Source organism: Emys orbicularis, chromosome 1, assembly GCF_028017835.1.
Source record: "Emys orbicularis isolate rEmyOrb1 chromosome 1, rEmyOrb1.hap1, whole genome shotgun sequence".
Classification (NCBI taxonomy): domain Eukaryota; kingdom Metazoa; phylum Chordata; order Testudines; family Emydidae; genus Emys; species Emys orbicularis.
In genome coordinates this window covers 64,409,880-64,428,800 of record NC_088683.1, presented here as the reverse complement: position 1 = coordinate 64,428,800, position 18,921 = coordinate 64,409,880, and the positions used below count along the sequence as shown (strand labels likewise).

Here is an 18,921-nt window from a genome sequence, read left to right as displayed (position 1 = left end):
CTCAGCACCCTAGTATGTTCAAGGTAACACATTCAAATACTATGAGCTAAGATCAAGTGTAGGTAGTCTCTTGGTCTATCCAAGGCCGTGATCAAGTGTCTTGATGTTTTTGGTCTTTTGGCCTCGAGATGAAAACCTTGTCTTGGTTTCTGGGACCTTGAAGTGAAAAAATTCTCTCTTGTACTTCAAAGCCTGCTTCACTTGCCATATAATCTATACATTTTGTTCTAAAGTGTCTGGCAGGAGTGAGGATTGTAAATCTACTTTTCTGATTACTCTGATTAGCCTTAGCTTTCCATAAAGTTTCCCACTGTAGAATTAAGTGAGCTGAGAAGAAGAAGCTACTCACCTTGTGCAGTAACGATGGTTCTTTGAGATATGTCCCTCTATGGGTGCGCCTCTAATCAGAGATTTTAGGTAGCAGTGTCCGTTCAGCCCGCACATGCGCTCTCCCCCCCTTGTGGTCTGTCTCGAGGCTATCTAGCACTGTGCAGGTGCCCCCCCCCAGTTCCTTCTCTACCATAGAGCCCTATATTGAGAACTCCCAAGTAGAGGGGAGGAGGGCACGTTGTGGAGCATGCATAGGGACATGAATCTGACAGAACCATTGTTACTGCACAAGGTGAGTAACTTTCTCTTTTTCTTTGAGTAGTGTCCCTATGGGTGCTCCACTGTAGGTGACTTCACAGCAGTATCCCCCATGGAGGGCTGGGGCTTTGAAGTGGAGTCTGTTATTACAGAGAGTACTGAGGAGCCGAAGATGGGGTCGGAGGCCAAATCTCCAGGTTTCACATAATGTTCTGTGAAAGTGTGGGCAGATGCCCAAGTTGCTGCTCTACAGATTTCCGAGATAGGCACATCTTTAAGGAATGAGACCAAGGTAGAAACTGACCTCGTGGGGTGTGTACGGACTCCAGACAGAGGCAATAGGTTGCATCCTTGCAAACAGAGATTAATGCAACCCGAGACCCATTTGGATAGTCTTTGAGCCGGTACTGCGGAGCCTTTGGATCTTTCTGCAAACGAAAGGAAGAGCTTAGGGGATTTCCTAAAGTCCTTAGTCCTGTCCAAGAAGAATGCTAGTGTTCTTCTAACATCTAGCATAGGCAGAATCACCTCCCTGTTATTATGTGGTTTTGGAGGGGGAAAAAAAAACAGGAAGATAGATCGGTTGATTTATATGGAAAGCGGAGGCAACTTTAGGGAGAAACTTGGGATGCAGCCTTAGAGTTACTGGTCTTTAAAAAAAGACCATGAATGGTGGGTGTGCCGTCAGTGACACTACTTCTCCTATGTGCCTAGCTGAGGTGACGGCAATTAGAAATACTGTCTTCATGGATAGCTGTAAGAAAGAGCAAGTTGCAATGGGCTCAAAGGGAGGTCTAGTCAAAGCTCTGAGAACTAGGTTAAGATCCCAGGTTGGAGCGAGTGGTCTCACATGCAGGAAAATATTCCCAATACCTTTGAGGAATCAACACATCAGCAGGTGGGTGAACACCAAGTATCCACCTACATGATAGTGGAAGGCCATTATGGCTGCGATGTGTACCTTAAGGGAGCTGAGCGAGAGTTCTGACCATCTGAGGTCTAAAATGTCTAAAATCAGAGGAAGGGAGGACGAGCTTAGAATGATACCAAATTTGGAATCACTTCCATTTTTGTAGGTAAGTACATTGAGTGGTCGACTTTCGGCTGTGTAGCAACACATCTTTCACCTTGTCAGAGTATTCAACCTCTAAGGCTTGGAACCAAGAAGAAACCAAGCATGGAGGCAGAGGATTGCAGGTTGAGGTGAAGGATCAGCCAGTCGTTTTGAGAGAGTAGGTGAGGAATGGGCCGAAGAGGAACCGGAGCTTATCTGTGCCAGGTAAGGGAACCAGACCTGTCTTGACCAGGAGGGGTCAGAGTAACTCTCACTGGGCCACATCTGAAGACACCTCACAAATAGTCAGGCGTTTGGAGTGATGAAGGTGCATTCTGCCATATGACCCAACAGATGCAGGCAGTTCCTGACCCACATAAGGGTGGTAAGTCTGTGCTGTGTCGAGTTTGGTGGCAATAAACTCCAGTTGCTGTACAGGGGTCACTATTGATTTCTATAGGTTGAGTTGCAGGCCTAGCTGCGCAAATGCATGCATGGTCGTATGAGTGGCTCATACTGCATCCTCAAATAAGGGAGCCTTGAAGAGGCAGCCATCCCGATGCAGGTAGATAACAATACCCAGTGTTCACAAGAGAGGCAGTATGATGGAGAGAACCTTGGAGAATACCCTGGGTGCAGACGAGAGGCCAAAGGGGAGCACTCTGTACTGATAATGGTCCTGCCCAAAGGTAAACCGTAGGAAGCTCCTGTGCAAGACGCGTACTGAGATGTGGAAGTAGGCATCTTGTAGGTCAAGGGCCGAAAACCAATCTCCTTGCTCTAGGAACTAGAATAATGGCTGCTAGGGTGACCATGTTGAACTTCTGTGCCTTCAGGTATTTGTTTAGTGCCCTTAGATCTAGAATGGGCCTCCAATCTCCATTCACCTTGGGGATCAGGAAATAACAGGAGTAAAACCCCTTGCCTCTGAATTGCATTGGAACTGGTTCAGTGGCATAGCATAACAGATTCTCTACTTCCTGGTGAAGTAGGTTCTCTTGAGAAGGGTCCCTGAAGAGGGACAGAGAATGGGGGTGGGACATGAATTGAATGGTGTAACCCTTTGAAATAATTTCCAAGGCCCATCTGTCAGAGGTGATATTCTCCCAGCTGCTGTGAAAGAGGGCCAGGCGACTTCCAAAGGGATGTGACCGGTGTGTAGAAGGCAGCTGATGTTGCAAGGAATAGTGTTTAGCAGAGGGGACGTGAGAGAATGCGGATTGGGGTGCTGACTGCTTCCGCTTTTGTACTCTGGGCCTTTTGGGCTGTGCTTTGTAATAGGGTCGTGATGCGAGTACTGAGGAGGTTGTGACCTGTGCTGTGGTTGAGAGCTGTATCCTCTCTTTTGACCCTCAGTGTAGACCACCAGGGAGGGACAGCGAATGTGCGGGCTGAATGGACACTGCTGAAGGGGCGCAGATACACCTACAGTGGAGCACCCATAGGGACACTACTTGAATAAGAACTTATTTACCTGAGCAACTGATCTCAGTGACAAAAGCCCCATAATATACCTGATGAAATAGATGCGTGTCCCACTATCTTTTTCAGGGACAAGACCTTTGGTCATGGGATTTTTAGGTTGAGAGAGACCATACCTGCAACACTGTCCACTCATGTTAATACTGCTCATGAAAGCATGTGGAGGGCATCAAGTGACTTCTTAATTTTGTTTTATTTTTAGTTACTTTTGTTGTTGTGGGTTGATGCCACCTGAGAGCTTTCATGCCCAGGAGAGGGGGTGGAGGTGATGCTTGCCCAGACTCAGTAATCTGCTTGAAAGTTTTTTTTTTTTTTAAATATGTATATTTTATTTGATCCCCTAACTCTGATTTGCACAGCTGGCTTTCCCCTTTCCTGAATAGGAAGTGGGATGGGGTAGGATCGGGTAGGGGTGTGGACACCCAGAGGAACCAGCACAGATGTTTGGCTTGGTCTTTTCTGCATAGATCTGCAATGCTGAACCTCCATGAAGGTGAGAAAGTGAACCAGGTACTGTGGATTATTCAATCCTACTGCAGTGTAAAACTGAGCAGGTGACCTGGGCACTGAGGATTATTCACCTTGCTGTACTCTGTGAAGGTGAGCAGGTGAACTGGGAGCTATTTTTGTTTATGCATATCCCCTTTGGAAGTTTGTCCCCTATAATCCTCCTTCAGAGGGGGGAGTGAAATTGAGTTTAGACATTGCTTAAGTTGGCTAGCAATCTCTCTGCTCTCAAAGAGGCGGGATTTACTGTCTTCTCTCCCCAGCAGAGGCCCTCCCTTATTGGGTTTCTTAGATAAGTTATTTCTCAGAGACTCTCTGCCACATGTGTCAGATAGGCTTATGTTTCCCCTGAAGGTCTCAGCATAGGTGCTGAGTAAGGATCCTGAGGGGGAGGAGGATCCTATTATAAAGGTCACAGCAAGGAGAGGGAGTAGGACCCAAAGGCCCCTTATTGAACTCTCTGGTGGTAGCAGTGTCCATACTATGCCCACTGCTTTCCACCCAAAACCCAAGGGGGGGCTGAAGGGGAAGAAGTGACTGAGCTCCACAGTCAGAGGCATAGCTGCTGGTGCAGGCTCCAGGGACGTAAGTGTGATTTACCATCTGGTGCCCCGCTCATCCAATGCCACTCCCCTCTTGGAGATGGAAGTGGGGGAGTTACTTGCCCCCGAAGCAACCTATTCCAAAGCCTGCCTGTCTGCCTCCTTTCCTGCCTGAGAGAGGGAGGCAGAGACAACCCTGCCTGGACTGAGCCAAGGGGGGGAAAACTGCACTCTGCCCACAGAGAAGGCCAAGCTCATCAACGAGACCTTTCCCTTTTGCCTTTCTCGGCCCAGCTCTCTCCCTAAAGGCTACAGAGGCATCAGCTGCTGCAAACACCTCAGAAGGAGAAGCAAAGCAAAGAGGAAAAAGTCTCCCCAAAGGAAAATGTCTCCCTGGGACAAACTGGGAATCTGACAATCACATTATTGGACCAAACTTCTGACAGTCAGAAATTTGAACTGCAGTTTGCAATTTCCCTTAGAAAAGCTCTACAGTAGGGTGGGGTCTCGCTGACACAGGGGAGGCAGCTAAAACTGCAGTGAACTTCAGGTGACAGGGCATCCCCCTGCTGCCAGAGACTGACAGGTCTGGTTCTGCCGCCAAGCTGCAAGCAGGCTGAAGTACCCATTGCAACAGACAGTCAGACCTTAGCACTATGAAGAATAAAGGCATATTGACAATACAGTCTGGACAAGTTTGCACAGCACTACATTTCTCTTGGCTTAAGCTAGTTTCTCACTTTCACGAGCGCTAAATTTATACTGAGAATTGTATCAAATAAGCAAACCTCAGATTTTCACAAATATATTGTTGACTATTATAAGAAATTATTAGGAAATTACTTGAAATAAAAAATACAAAAAAGCCTTTACCAGTTTGGTTTACTGTCGTTGATGTGTTTCCTGTGCTTGGTACAAGAAAAAGCGACTGGATGAATGATCCCAGTGCATTTACAATGTCACGGAAAACCTTGGTAGAATGCTGTTTCATATCATAGGATTGACAAAAGGACCTGCAAAGTGTTTTAAAACATTTCTGAGCACATAGTCAACAAATTAAAGAGTAAAAACTACATTTTTAAAGCCAGCTATTTAAATGAATATGCATGTATAGTATGGTCAATGCTTCCTTATTCTGGCTGGACTATTTATAGGCTGAGCTGATAAAGTCTTTAAATTCTGGAACAAATATTTAAGTTTCAAGGCATTAAACCAAACAAGTTTGTTAATAATGGCTCAGTACTCAATGGACAATAAATATTCCCCTGCACTTCAACAAACACTCCATCCTGCAGATTCTATTGCTTTCAAGTCCCTAAATGCTTAGCACAAAGAAATTGTTTTTTGCTACAGATAAATACGTTCTCTTCATTTAATACATAAAGTGAAATATGGCATATTACCTTAATAGCTGGGGCTGCACGCAAAGCCTGTGGATAGATTCCACTGCAACAGCTCTTAGCCATTGTGGTTTGTCTGCATCCAGAAACTTCACTAGTAGTGACAAAAAGATCTCACATTCTGTTACCTAAAAGAAACAGGCTATAGTCATAAAAAGAAAAAAAACAATGTGTCATCTCAGCCCTAAGCATATATCATATCAGCAAGTGCCAGTATCCCTGGCACATACAGGGTCATTCTGTTTGGCATAGGGTTTATAATTCCTGTCAAGAATAAGAAAAAAAATACTTTCCCCGCAAAAAAATATATACCCAATGATCATGGGAGTGTTGGCGTGTCAAGCACATACTGTACATCCAAAGGGGTTAAAACGAGTTAAATTCCTTATAGCCATTTCTAAACAAAGTTTTAAAGAATGCTATAGAACAAGTCCCTGTTAGTTTGGCTTATTTAAAGGCTGGAGAGGTCAGCAGCAACTGAAAGTTAATCACTTTAGTGAAAGAACAGAGTTTTATAGTACAAATAGCTTTAACAGGCATCTGAGTTCTTTTGCTTCTAGCCAGCTTGAAAAGTTCAAGTCAGAAAGCCTCTTACTGAACTATTAACACTGAAGTAAGAAACAACTGCTCTCAAACCAAAATGTGTGAAATTGATGCAAGAAGGATCGCAAAGAGCTTTAACTGAATTAAGAATCAAGATAAAATAGCTATCCAAGACCTTTACGGTAAGGAAAAAAACATGCCTGGGAAAATGGTTAATAATCCGAACTCTGATTTTTCATTTCAACCCATGCTTGAAAAACGTAGGTGGGGAAGAGATGGTTATAGTTACCTCATGTCTCACAACTACTGGTTAAAAATAAAAGGAACAAACAAGTGAGAACAAACTGGACCACACCATCTTTGTCTCCCAATCTGAAGCCCTGTTCCTATATATCATATCTGCAAATTAAGTTACTTCTCTCTCATTAGATATGTCAGATGCTGAATGGCAGGAAATATTTTACACAATGTACACTTCATCTCTGAAATTAAATGTCACAGGAAAACATCCAGACAAATAGTTTAGTGGAATTTAAAAAGGATAGAGACACATATATGAAAAGTGTAAACCAGCAGCACCACAGCAGAAGTTTCAAGGGGTAGGAGATAAGGGCACTAACCAAGCTCACCCTATAGCCCTTTACAAACCAGGAGTTTGGCAACACAACTCCCAGCAGCCTACCCTCTCTCCTCGAGAGACCATATGGGCTGAAACCTTTCATGGAATTTTCAAGGCACAGGAGATCTTTAAGATCATCCCCAGCATCCTCCAGAAAAAGAGAGTCAGCAGCAGCAATCAATGTTAGCAGCATCAAGAGGAAGGACCTGGGGGGTATATATACGTTGCAGCTGAAAACCTGCCTTCCAGCCTGAATAGACAGACTCAAGCTAGCTCCACTTGAGCTAGTGCACTAAACATAGCAACGTTGATGTTGCAGGATGGGCAGCAGCTGAGGTTAGCCACCCAAGCCGCAGCATCACACAACTATTTTCAGTGCACTAGCTCAAGCAGAGCTAGCACAAGTCTGTCTGCTCAGTCCCAGAAGTCCTGACTGCATTAGCAGTTCTCGACTCCTAGCTGTTTGGTGGGGTTGGGTGACTCACTGTTAGGTGGGAGAGTGTGGGAACGGGGGGTAGCTCAGTAATGAGCAGACTCTGCAGTAATGGGCAGACTCCATAGCATCTTCACAGCCCTGGACTTAGTAATAATCAGAGCATAGAACTCTGTAACTGAGCATTGGACTTTCCACCAAACACCTGACAAGATCCTTCGATGCTCCTTGGACAATAGCTGAAACAGTAAGAATTCTTTCAGTCCTGCAGCCTTCTAACCTCATAAGAAACAGGCACCCCATGAGGCAAGGCTTATGTAGAAGAAGGCCCTTCATCTGAGGGAACTGTGAAGATTTAAAACAAAAACAAACAAAAATACTAATAATTGTAAGGACAGAGGAATTTGGGAATAATCTATTTAGAAGGGGAAAAACAAATATGATAAAATATCATACTAGGCAGTGATCCCAGGGTCATTTTCTTGTACGATGGAAGAATGGTTTGATAGAAAAATAATTTTGAAGCGTTCAGACGACTTTGAACCATCAAATTGTGCACACTGAAAGCCTATGTAACTGTGTACATGTATTACCATTATCCCCCCTTCTGCAATATGCACATCTTCCTACATCTTGCTTTAAATCAGTAAATTCTTTGGGAGGCAGGGACCAAATCTACCCACGGCCTTATATAGCATCTAGCAGAACAGGGCCTTGCTGATCCCAATTAGTGCCTTTGTGTGCTATAGTAATAAAATAAGTAATTGATAACAAGCTTCATACTTCAGGGTATAAGCTAACGAAACCTACTGTGACTGCACAGTACTTCTTGCTCTCCCATGATAAATCTTAGGAAAAAAATATTAGGAAACGTTCATAGGGGACTTTCACCTTCCTCTGAACCCTCAGGTATATGCCAGTGCTAGACAAGCAATTTCATGCTCAAGTGGACCAATGGTTCCTAACTGTCCACAGACCAGTGAACAGAATCTTTTCCCGTTTATTAAGATAACTGTCAGTCTCAAAAGATGAATGTGGTGTAAGCACCAAAGCAGTTCAGTTATTATGCATCATGCTGCAGCATTGCGAGTGGCTAAAAACTCCAGTTCTCGAATGACAGTCCCTGCCACTGATGGTGCAGATATAAGGCGCAGGACCAGAAAATGAAACCAGCGTGCTTGATGCTTGAGACCTGCTGCACTTTCCTCTTTGCCCTCTTCACTTTCCCTCTCAACCACCTCCCGTCAACCTCTTTGACTCCATGATGCACTCCAGTGTAACCTGTTACTAGCTACCTCTTCCCAGTTTGCAGTGTCAGTGTTGAAAGTTTTCAAATCCCGCTTGCAAATGTCCTTGACCCCAAGCCTAGGTCATCCCAGCGGTCTTGGAGCATCCACAAGTTCTCCATACAGAAGGTCCTTTGGAATGCATCCATCATCCATCCAGTACAGAGGACAAAGCCTATGAAGATATCTGTGTTTAAGAATGTTAAGATGTTGCAACAAAACATTAGAACTTGGATGCTAGTGAGTTTTTGACTGCAAAACCCACCCCGTGTTCATGGCAGTCTTGTTTGCTTTTTCTTTGCCAAAAAAAAAGGAGTAATGCATGTCGTGTAGAGAGTCTGTGCCAAAGAGAGTGGCCACATAAAAGTCAAACTTCTTTAGCTTTCAATCCATGACCGCAGACTTTCTAAGGTCATTGACCTCCTCTAGGCCATTTGACATATCAGTGCACATTGTCCCGACACTCCAACAAGATAGTTTGAAGAGGGCGACCATCACACCCAAACCTTTGGCATGTAGGCCTAAGCATCAAAAATAGGGAGGCAGATGCTTGCTTTAGAACCAAAGCTCATCCTCTCAGCAGTAAGGACTCAACCAAAAGCCTTGGGGACCAAAATGTCTAGAAGCCAGCACAGATGCAGGGGAGATGCCAGAAGACAAAGCTGAGTTACAGTAACACCTGCCTGTTTTCTCCACTGCATATTGTGTTCAGAGTTTTCTCCTCTAGCTTTTGTTCAACCAAGAACTGGCTGCAAGGCAGCAGAACCAGATGGATATTACTACTTTATGGACACAGTTTTTCATTCCAGTGGTTATCTGGCATATCCCCACTACTCAGTGAGAAGTGGAATTCCTGGTTTAGACACCGGGAACTCAGTCCATAGCAGATTGTATTGGGTTATGTGGTACCCAAAGCAGGCCACATTTGCCTGACCTGCTTTACCCCCTACATTATATACAGAAGTGAAAATATGTGTTTTTTTAAAAAAAGGCAATTTAATGTTTATGAAATGTGCGAGATTAACAGGTTTAGCAGAGGCAATGGCAATACCAGAAACAGCTTCCTTTCATTGCTCCATCAACATGCTTTAAAATCTGACCCATCTACTAGCCATTAGATGATAACTCCATTTCCATGGAAATTAAATTAATGAAATTTCTAAGAGTTAACAAGGGTTTTAGATTTGTGTGCTTTTACACCACATGTGCACCTGCCATGAAGAAAGATGGCTGTACCATCTATCCAAGTGCCATTAGAAAGGGATTCCTCTCTCCCTTCTACTCGAATACCTGCATTTTCATTTAGATCTCTGCATACAGCTTCAGAGCTCTCACTGAATATCTTTATTCTTTACACTTTTCTTTAATAAAGAACTACAAATTCAAAAGTATACAACATAAGCTGACTCAGCTACATGTATGTATTACATTTGTGTCCGATTTTTTAAGTAAATTTTTTCCTCACCATTAACTTCTTAAGTGGCTATTTTATCCCATCTCTTAAATTAGTTAAAGCCCTTTGTAAATACATACATATTTCAATTAACTCTTTATAAATGATTCCCGATTCTCTCTTTTTATCTCTGAGCCCTCCTACATTGATTTTACTTTATATTTTCAAATGAGACCAAGCAATTAAAAAAATAAATCAGATCACCAAACACTAAAATAATTCAAGTACTAGGTAAAATTTTCAAAACCCTCAACTGACTTGGGAGCCTAAGTATCACTGATCTTCAGTGATATCTTTATTCCTAAAACAAAAATTTTAATGATAATTTTAAAAAAATTCTTGTAACAGATTAAAGCATATTTTGAAAGATCAGGAAAAAAATGTGTATTATCAATATACTGTAACTTTTTTTAAATTTTACAACGCTAGGTTAACTTCATGATCCTTACCTTATTAACCACAGAACAAAACAGTAAGGGATCCACAGATTGATAGTCAGATGAACGGCCTAAGACCATTTTTAAGAGGCATTCAAAACACCTGAGATGTTTCAAACTTCAGGTACAGGTGATTCAAACGTCTGAACTATCCTTTTCCCCCAAAAAAATATTAAAAGGAAAAATACCACAGGAGTTAGGTTCTTCAATGTTTTCTGGTAGTCCTAGCAGTCAGCCTCACATTTCAAGAGTTAATCTTTTTCTTATCCAATTTTTTGCAAAATCTTCAACATAAGATGCTAATAAATCAAAGGATTTAAATAAACTGAAGCATGAGTCAAGTGTCAGAACTGCAAAAAGAAACGCATCAAGAGTTGTGATTCTCTTCATGGAGGTCTGATAAGGGAAAAGTATTTGCTGCTGAACAAACAGCATTAGCTGAGGTTAATGGAGATTGGGTGGGGGAAGAGCAACAAAGATCCCTCCCAACATCTCTCCCTTTAGAAATCTCTGTAGTATTTGAAGTAACACACTTCTCTATATCATACATCTGTTTGTTCTACTGATGTCTATTTGGAAACATCTTTTATTTAAAAAAATACATAAATGTCACAAGGACTTTACAGGGAAATAGTTTAAGGATAGAATACAACTCCGTCAAAAACAGCAACTATAGGAGACCGACCCCTGACAGCCTAACTTACTAATACAAGTTCTTCAGGTGGTTTAAATTCCACCTTCTTCTGACATCCTCTGGTTGGGAAATGGGCAAGGGTGAAGCAGTTGCCCAAAGAGAAGGCATAAGCAGCAGCTTCTTTAGGGGTGTGTGACAGGGTGGCTGCCCCTCACTTGCAGAAAAGGGGTTAAAGGCAGCCCTAGGGAGACTGCGCCAGAGGCAGCCAATAAGAAAGGGGCTGAGAGGAGCAGCCAATCACGGCCCGACAAGTTCATATAAGAAGGGCTGCAGGGCAGAGCAGAGTTCAGTAACTGACTGGAGCTTGAAGGGAGAAGACCAGGCTCCTAGCAGGAAGAAGGAGTGCCAGCACCTGAGACAGAGCAGTGCAGCTGGGACCAGGGGAGCTAGAGAGTGCTCCTGGCTGACTGTTAGGGTCTGCAGGCTGAGGCCCTGAGGTAAGGGCAGAAGAGGGTGCTGGAGCTGCCTAGAAAGTGGCCCGAGAACAATGGACTGCAGTTGCCACAGAGGAAGTGGCTGGACAGATTTCAGGTCCCCTGAAAGGGGGGGAACACAGAGTGTGGCACAGCCGGAGGGAAGTGTCACTGAAGAGGATACTGCAGTCCTGGGAGTGGCGCAGGTCTTGGAACACAAGTGACAGCGGCGAGGCACCACCAGAGGCGGGTGCCCTGGCAAGCAGAGCTCATTCCCCTGACAGCCAGCAGGAGGCGCCAGAGTGGTAAGTCACACCCATCACAGAGTGGTTTAGTTCTCCTGTCCCGGATATCCTCTTGGAAAGGGATGGGGGGGGGGGAGCGAGGAGTCTCAATAGGATGGAGTGATTATTCATTAATCTCTCCCTTGCAGCACCCAATGTTCCGTTCTCCTCACTCCTCCTCAATCTTTTCTCCTGTCTCCCACATCTTCTTACACAGTTTCCCTCTGACCTCTTAATGCTTCCAACTTACTCACATTTTGAGAACAGAGATCAGCCAAATTCACTGATACCAGCATGACTCATGTCCCATTGAAAAACTGCTGCCATCTTTATTTGAGGCACCCTCGTTTCTTTAGGGCTTTAGGGAAAGAGCTGTTTTCTTTACTGAGAGCAGCAAAGTTTCAGTCACATTAAAAATAATGGGAGATGGCAGTCATTTTGAATAAAAGTTTGAGAGTGTTGTATGACATCAGGAGATCATGAGAAATTTTAAATGCATAACTAAAATTGAAAGAGTGGACAACTCAGAACACTGCAGAACTGATTCCTTCTTTCTTCCTGCCCATACATTACAACATTTAGATGCTTAAACACTCTTACCTGAGGGAGTATTTTATTTTATTTTTACTATTCCGAGTTTGTTCTGGATCCAGGAAAAGCCAGCAGTACTTTCCATATCTGACTGTGTAAGTGTGTAAATCCTTATTTATCAGAAGGAATTCCATATATACTAGGCAAAAAACTAACTTGTTTTTAAGACTGAGCTTGATAAGATTATGGAGGGAATGGTATGATGAGCTTGCCTAGAATGGCACATGGCCCTTCTGTGATTGCTATTAGCAAATATGTGCAAGAGCTGGAGATGGGACATTAGAGGGGGAAGGTTCTGAGTTACTACAGAGAATTCTTTCCCAGGTGTTTAGCTGGTGGGTCTTGCCCACATGCTAAGGGTCTAACTGATGACCATATTTGGGGATGGGAAGGAATTTTTCCCCACATCAGATTGGTAAAGACCCTGGGAGGGGGAGGGTCACCTTCCTCAGCAACGTGGGACACAGGTCACTTGCTGGCTTGTACTAGAGTAAATGGTAGATTCTCTATAACTTGAAGTCTTCAAATCAAGATTTGAGGGCTTCCGTAACTCAACCAGAGTTTATGGGCCCACTATAGGAATGGGTGGGAGAGGTTGTGTGCAGGAGGTCAGACTAGATGATCATGATGGTCCCTTCTGACCTTAAAGTTTCTGAGTCTATTCCATTTGATTAAGGATAGTTGTATTGCCCACAAACACAAAACAGAGTTTATGAACATGTAAATACTGAAAACTATACACAGTGTATACAGCTGTAACCATTAGAAAGTTGACATTTATAAGCCGCTAGCACACCATGGTGCAGAATGCACGCACACACCCACGAGTGTAGATCTGTGAAAGCAATACTTGAATATATTCTTACCAGCAAACTGTAAAACTGCTTGATCAAAACAGAGACTACTCTCAGCAGGCGCATGCAGATAGGAAAATATGGTTTTTCCACTGGTGCAGGTGAAGATGATGTGCTGGAACCTTGTCTGAACTTGATATTTGGGGAGAATAGCTTTATCACAAGAGGGCAAACCCTCTCTTTAAGGAGGAAACTAAATTCTTGATGCTGTAAAGAAAAAAAAAGTAAATGTTAACAATGAGTTATATAAATTAAAATCATCATCAATTCCAGGATTTAAAAGTAGACTCTCTTTAGTAGCTATCAGTACCTATGGCTATAGCCATAATCATTTTTATTTAGTTAATCCAGTAGTTAAGAAAATGGAAATATATATATGTGGCCTAATTCAGAAGTGATATAAATGTTGATGTAAGTTGTGCGCTGAGGGAATGGAAGGGAGGCATACAGCAAGGAAAGCATGATAAAACAGTGTTTCTTTTCACGCTACATTCCTTCTCACTGTGGTTTGAAAGTTAAACTAATCTACCAATACATGACATATACCTTGCTCCTGAATTTGGCCAGTGTCTATTAAATGGATTACTGCAAGGTTATGATTGAGTGTTTCCATGCACCAAAGTCATGCAAATTAAAAAATTATGGTTCCTACAATTTTGTGCAAGAGGGACCAAGTTAGGGTTGCTGTGGGAACAGTGATGCCACAATATATCTTCCATATTTTGAAAGAATAGCTTCAAAAGTATAATAAATGATAATGCTGAAGGACAAAAAATGTCATTGCTTGGCACACACCTTGACACAGGAAACTTAAGAAGATATTTATGGTTTATACAGAATTACACGTTGCATGTACTTACACAAACAATCACAAATATAGATACCCCCAAATGAACAAAATCAGAAATGTGTGCTCTACACAGAAAAAAGAAAAAGGTCAACAACTGTACCTTTTAGGAAAGGAAAAATAGAATGCCAACAAGCACAAACTAAAAATTGTAGCCACTTTCAAATAGTCAAAGTTTATCTTACTAAAACTCTGATGTAAAAGTCTGTTAACTTTCACCTCCTTTTGAAATAACTTACTTGTAAAAACACTTGAGGAAAATCATTGAGGACTGACTCAAGAAGTTCAAGACCAAATGTCCGGGTCATTTCTGTCATACCCACCAGCCAGTAAGGAGCATCAGCATTAACCAACTGGCAAAGATCCTGAGAAACAAATATCACATAAGTTCTCTTCCTTCTCAGTAATTAACTATTCTTTTCCAACTCGAAGTTAACTTTTCCCCTTAAATATATGAATACATCTGTACACATACTAAATACGGAACAAGAATAATATGACGGTAGGAACAAAAAAATACTGCATATAAATAAGTCTTTTGAAAGCAGGGGTAAACAAAACATCTTAATCAACAGGTTAGATAAATTAGCAAGCTTCTGACTGCTGTAACAAATACTATATTGACCATTTTCATTGTATACTTCATAGTGTTATTGTAATTGGTAATGCAACGTACTCTAGTTTTATCTGGCTTTTAGTATTTGGTTAAAACAAATTAAAAAAGCAAGCTCCTGAAATTATTATACTATACTAATGACTCCGTGTCAATATGGATAAGCCAGTTCCACATATCTTATTTTAAAAGTGTCTCCCAACATTCACCCTATCTTCAGTTTCTCATCATTCTCTGGGAAAGAATACATCATTGTTGATGATAACCACACAAAAGGAGGATTGAAAACTCTGGGCTCTAAATAATAGGCATGATGTCCATATGATTTCTAGCGAGGTGCACTTTTATTATAAAGACAACTTGCATGCTCAAAAAACAGAATCCAAAAGGAAATGTTTAAAAATAAGGAATGTGTTAGTGTAATAGACAAATATGATTATAATCTATTAAGAGAATATCAAACTGAATTAAGAAAATACGATACTATATTGGTAAAATCCTTTTGGTCACACAAGTGCTTCGTTACTATAATCTCTTCAACAATTTAGTTATGCAATGGAAAATTACCAAATAGCTGAATTTTACTAATACACCTCTACCCCGATATAACGCTGTCCTCGGGAGCCAAAAAAATCTTACCGCGTTATAGGTGAAACCGTGTTATATCGAACTTTCTTTGATCCGCCAGAGTGCGCAGTCCCCCCCACCCCCCGGAGAACTGCTTTACCACGTTATATCCAAATTCATGTTATATCGGGTCGCGTTATATTGGGGTAGAGGTGTACAATATTCCTTAATATCTGTTGGTAAACACATGACCCACAACTCTACTATTAAAAAAAATTAAAACTTCAGTTATGAAACTTCATCTGCTTTTCAGAAATAAAAACAACTGTTCAGAACTGCAGAGTTATTAAGCACAAATCCTAAAAAACATCTAACAATACCTGAAAAAGCATATATGCATCTTTAGCACATGGTTTCAGAGTACTGACAGATCTTCTGTTACTGTTTCCTGGAACTGGTACTGGTTGTTCAATAACATCTGTATAAAAAAAAAAGTTTGAACAAAAGATGTTTACAATCAAGTACAAATAGGTAATTGTTCCACTAATAAGTTTTAAAAATAAAGGTCAGATTTTTACTCCTTTTTATTAATGAGTATTCCTTTAAAATACTGTATATACTCGATCATAAGCCGGTTCGTTTATAAGCCGACCCCCCCCCCCAAGATGGATAAGTAAAAATGGAAAATTTTTATGACCCATGCATAAGCCGACCATTCATAAGCCGACCCATTCAGGGGTCAGCAAACTTTGGCTCCCGGGCCATGAGGATAAGCTGCTGGCAGGCAGAGATGGTTTGTTTACCTCAAGCATTCGCAGGCACCGGAGGTAAACCTAAGTAAACAAAGTGTCCCGGCGCGCCAGCTGCTTACCCTGACGGGCCGGGACAGCAACTGGTGGGGACATTTTCTTTTGGAGTAACAAGAGTAACAGGAACACTAGAGTAATTTTTTTGTATTACAGCAGTGCTAAGAGACCCATGGTGAGACTCTGTGCTGTGAAACACCGAACTCACAGCCCGAAGAAGAAAGAGACATGGTAACTTCAAGCCACCTTTGTGCTCACCCAATTCTGGGCCACTACACAGCCTTCCAACATAATACAATTTTAGGGTTTTACCTAAGTTACAGCAGCCGGTCCCTAGCTGCCTACGAGTCACAGAACTACTCAATCTCCACAGTTTTACATGCTGTGTCCCTGTCACAACATGACCATCCTACCCCCGGCCCCCACCCAAGGACTGCCTTGCAAACCCTAGCCTTAAGGCTGTTTTCTGTAGTCCCTGCATTGGGGAAATTCTGCCCTGGCTTTTAGAGCTTTACACCACTCTGGCCTATTTATGCAATATAACGCGACTGGAGAGAGGATGAGGATCTCGTCATGAATCAGGATCAAGGATCCATTATATTAGATTCTGTACAAACACAGGGGTAAAAGTGCATCCCACCCAACAAAACTGAATGAGCTATGCCTACGATTTTTGCAGCATTTAGAAACTTTCTGTTCTTCAATATATTTATATATTTCAGAAACTAAGCAAGGTAACTATTCCTGTGTTTTTAAATACAGCTCTAGAAAACAGGTTAAAAAACATACAAAAAACAAAGGAAAACATCTACCTTTGTATCGTTCGTCTTCAAAAACCACTCTCTCAAAAACAACAGTAACTACTTGTCGCACTGTAGCTGCAGCAGTGTTATTTGTGATATTATCTTTCGTGAAGTGAAGTCGAAAGCAAAGAACAATTGCCTGCCATAAACAATTTCCAGTTAATACAATGTATATTTTTTTAGCTAAAACTAATAGTTAACCATAATATTTTTTCCTCAAATTTATCAAGAAGATACCTAGAGATGACATTTTTATTTATTCTTCTGTGTATCTGAAAAGCTGAACTAAAGTTTGATACAAAAAAGATTTCTGAATTGTGCTGTGAAAAAAATGTATTTTCATTGTTCCCATGATCTCATGGAAATTAGACACAGTAATATCTAAATTCTGATTTAGAGATGTGCCAATGAAAACTAATAATTTTACAGGCAATTCAAATACAATAAGTGACCATGTAAAATATAATTTAACACTTATTCCATTTAAATAACTATGTTAAGAGGACATTAAGGTTATATGGTTAGTCACACAAAGGAAATGCCAAAGCTAAAGAGGTATACACAACCTTAACTCTGCCCCTCTTGAATTAGGACATGGTCTAATTACATGATCACACATTCCTCTAAGGCAAGTAATTAAAATACGAACCACAGGGAGAAGTGATGTTATAACCACACTATACGGTAAGAAGTTGGTTCCTCTTCTAGGTGGTAACATGTCACACAGTAATTATTATAGTAATTCACAAGATGTTTCTCACAGAAATACACTGAGTTGCATTAATAGTACATATTTTAATAATTTCTTTTTACTGTGTATTTTATATAAAAGTTCTCATTTGTATGACATAAGTTGTTTTCTCCTGAAATAATTCATTTTATAATTAAATTTACTATTCTATGTTTTTACACTTATGTTGCACTTCAACCATAGTAACATTGCAATGTGTTGAGAGTTGCACAAATATTTAAAAACCTTGTTCGGCTTTCTCTTTCTGTAATTGACTTACGGAGTCTGTTTACATGGCACACACAGATTAGTACACAGTACCAGAAGATACCACACATATAAGTTTCCAGAAAATACTACCTGATACTAAATATATATTTTTAAAATTATAGATGGCACTGATGCTAATGCCTATAGTTAAGGCTGCCTAGAGACTTGTTAAGAATTTGACAGCTATATTCTGTCTGTATTGAGCATGCTCCAGCCAAAGACTGAGCAAGCTCTTCCCTGCAATTGCTCTTCTTAACTACCAGGGATTGCTGCGATGCCATATAATGAAACAAAGGAGGGAGACTCTCTTGCCTCTGCTCGCATGCTTCAGCTGCTGGCAGCAAAAAGGAGGAGGAAGCCACTTGTCTGGAATGAAAAGAGGTGAGGAGGTGGGGGATGCAGAGAGAAGCTGCTGAGAGAAGAGAGAAATGCAGAAGGAGAAGAAACAGGATGTAGGCAGGATGAAGTGTGAGGGATTAAGACAGATAGACTGCAGGGTGGGGAGGGGTGGATGGGGCAGAGAAAGGCTACTGGAATACATTTTAGTGGCAGAGGGGACAGATGGGTTAGACAGAGAAAGAAACATCTGTAACTACTACACCATGCTCCCTCCCAGAACCTGGAATAGAACCCAGGGTTCCTGAGTCTCAACATTCCTCTGCTACCTAGAAAACAGCATGAAATCCAACAGCAAAGTGCCTTCCCTACCCCAACCATCCACCCCATTTAGTGTCTCATCCACAAAAGACACTAGCTACTGCTATCAGTTACTCCACTCCATTAGCTCTAGTGGTACAGGTCTGTGCATCTAAAGATTCCAATCCTGCCAGTGACCCATGTGGATGGTCAGTATGTCTCCACATGATAGAAGTTCTGTTTTTTCAGTGTGTGCGCCCACGTGCATGCACGCTTTTTTGTTTTGTTTTTTTTGTTTGTTGATTTTTAAGACTAGGAAATTACACAATAAGACTTAAGCTTGTAAAGTAAAGCACTAGAAAGTTAAGAAATGCCAGAATAAATGTTACCCACACAACCTTAATTTGGCTCTCTTGTGCATATGCATTGGTGTGATAGTATATAGTTATTTAATAAGAAACTATTTTTT

The 18,921-nt window shown here is 41.5% G+C and overlaps 1 protein-coding gene across 3 annotated transcripts in view; it reads right to left on the bottom strand.

Annotated features, from left to right (window-relative positions):
• The window catches only part of MON2 (MON2 homolog, regulator of endosome-to-Golgi trafficking), a 169,665-nt gene that overhangs the window by 107,873 nt on the left and 42,871 nt on the right, over positions 1–18,921 (bottom strand). For all 3 annotated transcript variants that reach the window (XM_065399746.1, XM_065399738.1, XM_065399755.1), the window contains exons 5-10: positions 16,826–16,955; positions 15,588–15,685; positions 14,267–14,392; positions 13,193–13,387; positions 5,577–5,701; positions 5,047–5,186 (exon numbers count right to left, since the gene is read on the bottom strand). In XM_065399746.1, the coding sequence (XP_065255818.1) occupies positions 5,047–5,186; positions 5,577–5,701; positions 13,193–13,387; positions 14,267–14,392; positions 15,588–15,685; positions 16,826–16,955 (814 nt within the window). The remainder of the gene's footprint in view (positions 1–5,046; positions 5,187–5,576; positions 5,702–13,192; positions 13,388–14,266; positions 14,393–15,587; positions 15,686–16,825; positions 16,956–18,921) is intronic.